The 8,254-nt window shown below is 35.1% G+C and overlaps 1 protein-coding gene across 1 annotated transcript; it reads right to left on the bottom strand.

The window, feature by feature from the left end:
* Positions 1–4,861: 4,861 nt before the first annotated feature.
* LOC131649525 (phosphatidylinositol 4-phosphate 5-kinase 3-like) lies at positions 4,862–7,590 on the bottom strand. Its single transcript, XM_058919285.1, has 3 exons — positions 6,253–7,590; positions 5,506–5,734; positions 4,862–5,278 (listed from the first exon to the last, which is right to left on the bottom strand). The coding sequence occupies exons 1-3, from the start codon at positions 7,182–7,184 to the stop codon at positions 5,114–5,116; spliced, it is 1,326 nt and encodes a 441-aa protein (XP_058775268.1). The 5' UTR covers positions 7,185–7,590; the 3' UTR covers positions 4,862–5,113.
* Positions 7,591–8,254: the final 664 nt, after the last annotated feature.

Raw genomic sequence — 8,254 nt, 5'->3', positions numbered from 1 at the left:
CAAGGTTAGAGACAATCAGACTACTCCTTTCTTATGCTACTAATCATAATATTATCTTATATCAAATGGATGTCAAAAGCGCATTTTTAAATGGTGTAATTTCTGAAGAAGTGTAGGTCAAATAACCTCCAGAATTTTAGGATTCTATCCATCCCAAACATGTTTTTAAACTTAAGAAATATCTCTATGGACTCAAACAAGCTCCTAGAGCTTGGTATGAGAGACTGGACAATTTTCTGTTAGAAAATGATTTTAAAAAAGGTCAAGTAAACTGTACACTTTTTATAAAGACACTAAAAAAATGAAATCTTGATTGTTCAAGTATATGTAGATGATATAATTTTTTGTTCTACTAATGCTACTCATGGTATTTTCCAAAATTATGCAGGCTGAATTTGAAATGAGCATCATGGGAAAGCTAAAGTTCTTCCTTAGAATTTAAATCAACCAACGCAAGGATGGAGCATATGTTCATCAGAACAAATATACAAAGGAACTTCTAAAGAAGTTTAAGCTGGATGACTTTAAAATCATGACAACTCCGATGCATCCAACCTGCAATATGAGCATAAAATAAAGAAACACCAATGTCTTTCAGAAGTTGTATAGAGGTATGGTGAGTTCCTTACTTTACCTAACAACTTCTAGGCCTGATATCTTATTTAGTCTCAACTTGTGTGCAAGGTTTAAGTCAAATCCTAGAGAAACTCACTTAATTATTGTTAAGAGGGTCTTTAGGTATCTGAAGGGAACAACTAATCTAGGATTGCTTTACAAGAAATCTATAGACTATAAGCTATTTTGATTATGTGATGTTGACTATGCTGGAGATAGAATTGAAAGAAAATCCACTAGTGGAGCCTGTCAATTCATAGCTGAAAACCTTTTATCCTGAGTTAGTAAAAGACAAGAAATTAATGCTTTGTCCATAAAAGAAGCAAAATACATCTCAGCTGCTAGTTGTTGTGCACAAACTCTGATTTAAATTGTCAAAAAATTTCAAAACACAATTCACCCCTCTCTTGTGTGTGAAGTCTCAAGTCCAACACGTTTTGCTGCAATGTATAGGTTGGTACTACCTCATGTACTATGCCCTCTTGATCACAAAACCTCCCAAAGTAATTTTAGACATATTTGCCTCCACCATATATTTTGAGAACTTTGAGCTTGTGACCGATTTGCCTTTCAACCATGGACTTGAAATTCTTAAACACTTCGAATACCTCATCCTTTCTCTTGATTAGATATGTTTGTAGCTTTCTACTATAATCATCAATGAATGTAAAAAAATATCTATTGCCACTAGTCGAATTAACTTACATTGGTCTACACACATCTGAATACACCACCTCAAGGTGATGCTTGGTTCTACAAATTGTATCCTTGCTAAATTTTCCCTTATATTTCTTCGCTTGCACACATTTTTCACAAGTTTCATCCAGTATGTTGATCAATGGCAGTCCCATCCATTCTATTATTTTATAAAGCAATGAGACCCAGAAATTGAGATGCCCAAGCCTATAGTCCATATCCACTCTTCTCGACTAGTCGTTGTAGCAAAAGATATATTTTCCATAACCTTCAACTCAACCTTGAAAGTTCTTTTGGGAACCATAGGAGCCTTTAGGACCAAAACCCTATTTGTATCAATAGAGTGTAAAACCTTGTTCTCCATCTGAATTGTGTAACCCTTCGTAAGTAATTGGCCAATACTTAGAAGATTACATTTGATTTTAGAAATATACAATACATCCTTTATCAAATAATGTTTATCATCCCTTATCTCGATTGATACTTCACTAATCCCTTTCGCCGTTAGAGTGGTATCATCCGTGAACTTTACTTTGTTCTTCATGGCCCAATTGGTTGTAACAAACTAATCTTTCCTATCGTCATATGAGTAGAGCATCCGGAGTCAAAATACCATTTCTTTCTGCACTTAATTTCCTCTTTCGTAGTCACCATGACAGATTATTCTACTAGTAACCGATTACATCGTATTGGTAACTAGTTAGAACATCATTTTAGAGTTTTCTTCCAACTGTTGTTGTTGTTGTTCCGCAGCCTACTACTGTTGCATTCCCCTTCAATGATCATGACCAAGAGTGTGTTCTAATCATCAAACTCTTGTCTTGCAAACTTGGCTTCATCCACTTGAGGTTCCTTCTTGTTCGCATTGCACTCTTTCGCAAAGTGACGGAACTTTTAACAAACAAAGCATTGCATCTTGCTCTTGTCAATCCTTCTCCTTTCACCTCTAAAGTTTCCTTGACCACAATTCTTGTTGCAGCTTCTCTCACCCTTTTGATAAGAATTCTTAGAATTTTTGGATTCTCTTCCACCAAAATTTTGAAAATTCCCTCTACTCTTTATGGGCCATTTTCCCTTAGATTTCTTGTCTATCTCATTGAAACAAGCTTGCAAAACGATCTCCGCCTTTGCCTTATCACAATTTCTCTCCTTCATTCTCTGCTCATGTACCTCGAGAGAGTTTTGTAGCTCCTCTTTACTCATCGTCACAAGATCCTTCGATTCTTCAATCGCTACAACTATGTTCTCGAATCTTGTCATCAAAACAAGATTTTTACGATGACATACTGCCCCATGATCGTTTCTCCACATGTTTTTACTTGGTTCACCAACCGAGTAATTCTCGTCGTGAAATCGTTGATGGTCCTATTATCCTCTATTTGAATCAACTCAAGTTGACATTTGTGAGTTTGTAACCTCACAACCTTTACATTGTCAGCCCCTGTGTATGCCTTTTCCAAGATTTTTCACGCTTGCTTCGATGATTCGTAATCACTAACTTTTTCGAAATCATGTGTATTAACGCATTGATGGATTAAAAACAACGCCTTAAAATTTTTCTTCTTTTCTTTTCTGTATGTTGCTCGTTGTGCATCTATTGTACCTTCGACAAGAGGATTCACGTTGTTCTTGATGAGTTCAAAAACATCTTGATAGCCAAACAATATCTTCATTTGCTTGCACCATTTATCATAATTCTTCGCATCAAGAATTGGTAGGTTTGCATGGATTCTTTCATTGGAGACATAAGTCATGTTACACATTATGTATTTGGTATATCAAACCAGACTCCTCATGCCAAATGTTAGAACTTGAAACCACAAGGTTACCAAAACATAGTAACCGGTTACATTTGTTCTAATAGTCAAAAACACTACACCCTATAACCAATTACCAAAACAGTATAACCAATTACAACACTTAAATTATTGATTTTTCACACCAGGGTAAACAAAAAGTATCAATCAATGTAACATTTAGGGGTGCTCAAAACCAAACCAACCCAATAGAAAACCGCAAACCAAACCAAACCAAACCGAAACCAAACCGAAACCGCAAAAAACCGCATTTGATTCAGATTAGTTTGGGTCATTTTTTAACAAAACCGCACGGTTCGGTTCGGTTTGCGGTTTGTATTTTGTAAACCGAACCAAACCGAATCAAACCGCATTATGTTACAACCTAAATTTTACTTAACTCACATTCAACCCAAAATTAAACCTATTATACATTAGCCTTATGAATACGAACAATTTTCTCATCCTTACACATATAATTTCAGTCCTGATCTTCTCAAATCTCTAATAACATTATTTCACATTCTTTGCCACATACATCTTCCCTCTTCTTCTATAATCTTTACTCTCCTATATTCTTTCTTTTTCACCTTCTCATTTTTATGTAAATGTTCCGTATTTCATATTCATTTTTATCGCACATCTTCTTCTCTAATCTCTCAACACTTTTTCTTTTTCTTTTTCACCTTTCACTAATCTTTCGTCTCTTCTATTTTTTTGTTTCATTATAATAATTTTATATTGTTTTATGCTATTATTTTATGTTTAATATTCCACTTTTGTCTAATTTAATTTTTACATATTACATGGAAAATTGTTGTCAAAATATGACGAGTTTTGTTGTTATTTGTTAGCGTATGAATGTCTAAATATAAAATTATGTTGTCATATAGTATGTATGGCTCAATAAAATATTTGTAAAAAACCGAACCAACCGAACCAAACCAAACCGCATTAGTTTGGTTTGGTTTGGTTCGGATTTTTTTTAAAAGTCAACCAAACCAAACCAAACCGCACTATTTTTTCTCTTGCGGTTCGGATGATTTTTTTCGTCAAAACCGCCCAAACCGCACCGCGAGCACCCCTAGTAACATTCAATTTTGTTTTGTTTGCATTATACTACTTAAACTATAAAATGAAAATGTGCATAAATCCCAATTCAATTGGCAAAAACTGATTGAAAATGATGGAATTGGAAGAAACTGTTATGCTTAGATATTGTTACATTGAATGTCATTTAGTTTATAGATCAAAATGAGCTGAAATATTTCATTCAACAAGATTTTAAAAAAATGAAATATTTCTTAACCTCCTCTCTATTTCGTCTCATTATGTTCTATTCTATTTTGTTTCACTCGTGTTAAAAATATTCAAATAAGTCTAATGGACTAAAAATCCTAAAAGATTAAGTTGTTACCAATATGTAACTTCTAGTATTTGTGTTATCCTATCCAAGTGATGATGGCTTATCCTCAAATAAAATATTGACCAACAAGCAACCGACTTATATGAAAACAAACAGACAAGAATCCTAGTGATGAATGGTCTCTTTAATCCTCTATGCAGAGTTGTTGGCCAAATCAAGTCTTGTGGTTACCATAAACTCATCCCATCTATTTGTTTTTGTCAACAATTTGAGTGTATCAAGAGTATGGACACTCTTTTTTCCTCATAAAGGCCAGGCCAATCTTAAATTTCATCTCTTTACATCATCTCAAATTTTACAATCAATCATAATCATCACACATTAAAAGTTAAAATACTAGTGAAAATTTCATTAAGAAAAAGTACTAGTGAAAATTTCATCTTTCAGCCATATACATTGTTTATGTACAAGTTACTTTCTGAAAACAAAGATTAGATTGATATATCATACTCTCTTCAGCCACCTCCGATAAGCTTCTTTTTTTTCCATCAGGGTGGTACATCTTCCAAATACTTATGATTAGTAAAAATTTACAGTTCCAAACTGAGGCTAATATCTAATATCTCTCTCACTCTTAAACTTAAACTTGATCATGGCAAAATTTTCCACCCATTCTATTCTGCACAGCTTTCACTGCTGCAACTCTAGCAGCAGTAGCGGCCCTGTTCGCAGCGGTTACTGATTTGCTCACTTGGTCATCATTCCGCGGAAGGTTTATAGCGTTTTCGGCTGTTCTCCTAGCAGCCTGCAAATTAACCCCCAAAAATTACAACATTAATGAATGAGAACAAAACACGATATGTGTGCCTATGTTCGAGTACACGGTACCAACGCGCATCTTTACTCAAATCTACAATTAATTGCTTCAGTAAAGTAAAGGTAAGCTCTCATTGAAACGGTGCAGAACTCGTAACCAAACAGTGGCTTAATTATAGGGAGAAGGCAACATAAGTGAATGTGAAGGACAAATACCTGAACTGATGTGAGAACAGCACGAGTTTGTGGTGGTAAATTTTTTCTGAGGATGCCACCATCCCATTCGCCACATTTTCGCTCTCCATTTCGAAAAGTATAAACACCATAACCTTGCCTACGACCTTCGTGCCACGCTCCTTCATAACAGTGTCCATTCTCAAAATGGTAGACCCCAAATCCATGTATTTTGTCTCCAAAATACTCCCCAGTATATTTATCTCCATTTCTACATTAAAATGTAACAGAGTAAGTTTACGCGGTAAAAGTAAATAAAAACATCTGAAATCCAAAACCTACTACGATAGTCTAAAATCTTCTACTATAGCTTTTCTTAAAAATATTGGTTATAATTAGAAGAGAAACTTCACAAAACAACCCTTTTACTATTGATATTGCAAATTGTCAACTATCGTTAACATGGTCTTGATAAAGATAATATTTTCCTGTTTAACTTGTCAAACAAACAATAGTTGAATTGAACAAGAAACATGCAATAAATATTAACACTAGCAACAAAACTTGACCATCAAATTTGAGGACTTTCAATACATAACATATTCTATTAACAAACAGAATGTTAAAGGAAGAAAAATTCCAAAAATTAACAAAAAAAAACTATACTATCTATCTAATCAACAAGATTCAAAAATTGCAACCAAAACATCATAAACAGTAAAAAAATTGATAGTAAGAATAAAAACAAACTACAGAACAAGAGAAACAGAAACAGAAACAGAAACTCACCTAAATTGGTAACATCCAAGTCCATGTTTAACACCAAACTTAAACTCACCAACATAACAACTACCATCAGAACAAGACTGAACACCGAAACCATGACTCTGTCCATTACACCATTCTCCAGAATACGAATCGCCGGTATAGAATCTATAAACACCATAACCATGTCTCAAACCTTGTCTATAACAACCCTTATACCGACTCCCCCTAGCCCAGCTCTCAATTCCATAACCATCATACTTCCCATCAACCCAATCACCTTCATATCTTCCACTCCCAAAATAATGATAAACTCCACTCCCATTACACTTCCCTCCATGAAACTCTCCTTCGTAAAAATCGCCATTGCTGTAACACTCCACACCCTCCTTCCTTATTCCATTCTCCTTCACTTTCACCTTCAACCTCAACCTCTCCTTGTCCGATGAACCGGTCTCTCCAATGAACCACTGAACCGGTTTCTCACTTCCCTTGGAACTAAACCCGAGCCGTTTCAAATTCCCGTCCCATGAATGCTTCAAAACCGAAACGCTCCTATGAATCACGCGTTTGTTCCTGTTTACCAAGTAAAGCGCCACAGCCACGAATATTAGAATCAGCAACACGTTCTCGGAAGTGGGTCCCACTGAACCAATATAGAAAAAATACAACACATAGAACAACAACGAACACCCGCTGAAAAAACCTAGAATCGGAGCAGCAACAAACCGGATCGAACCAGAACCTGAACCGGAACCGAACCGGCGCGTCTTCTTATTCTTTTTATTTCCGTTTTTCTTCCTCTTCTTATCGAGTTTCTCTACATCGTAAAACTCGTTTTCATTTACCGAACCGAGGCTATAGGATCGGTTGGTCGGAGAAGAACACCGAAGCAGCGAGGATTTGGTTCGGGTCAGCTTACTTTGGCTTTGGCTATTCGTCTTCTGAGTTTCCATCTTTAGTGGGACCCACCAGATTCAATCTCCACCGTACGATTTACTCTATTCTTTCTTACCCGCTTCACTTAACCTACTTTACCCCCTCTCTGTATCGCGAGATTCTCACCACCACGGTTTTTCTTACCGGTTGCGCCGGTAACATCTCAGGCTACACGGTGGCAGACTAGACCGGAACTATGAATTACCGGTAACTAAACTTTTTTCTTCGCCGGTTCAAAAATAGAACAGAAGAAGAAAGTAAGAAGAATAATACTCCTACTTGGTTTGGAATTGTCGAAGGTTGTTGTTTTCTTCGTTGGTATTGATGAAGAAAAAAAAAACCGGTGAGTTTCGCAGTTTACGAGGATGCGCCTTTGGTTTTTGAGCTTGGTTGTGTTTTTGTTGTGTGAAAGAAATATTATTATATAGTAGTACTATTATACTATATACGAAGCGATGAGAAATGAGAAATGAAAAAGTTCAAGTGGAATTAAATATGAACCGTTGGATTTAAATCAAACAGTAGATATAGATTATTAATTTACGGCCGTCCGATTACGTAGAAGAGGTCATGGTGTTGACGGGAAGATATATATATGGATTATCACATTTTCATTTATCTATACTTAATCAAGTAATAATAATTATTTAATTATTTATTTTATTTTATTTTTGTTTTTTTGGATAGTACCTTGGTGAACACCGTCATCATATGATAATGATGATGACTATACATTTATGATATTTTTTTCAAGAGAGCGTTATAAGGAAGGAGATTTTAATGTGAATCTTATTTTAGTGATTTGGTGATATAACATGAAATTGAGATGAATTGGAACCACGCTGGCTTGCATGGATTGAGATGATATACCATAGGATACAGCAAACATTCTGTTTAAGTGAGATTCTTCTAGTTTTTCTTTGTTTTTAATTCCTCTATAGGTAATTAGAATTTTCTTGATGATTCATAAAAAGTAATTATTTATTACACGCGTCTTGCACTTAAAATAATAGTAGTACTAACGGATAATAAATTGTGGTATTTATAGTTTTTTAAATGCCTGCCGTATATTTATTCATTGTTATAT

This window comes from Vicia villosa, linkage group LG2 (assembly GCF_029867415.1).
Source record: "Vicia villosa cultivar HV-30 ecotype Madison, WI linkage group LG2, Vvil1.0, whole genome shotgun sequence".
NCBI lineage: Eukaryota > Viridiplantae > Streptophyta > Magnoliopsida > Fabales > Fabaceae > Vicia > Vicia villosa.
The sequence above is the reverse complement of the archived record's forward strand: the minus strand, read 5'-3'. Positions and strand labels throughout refer to the sequence as shown.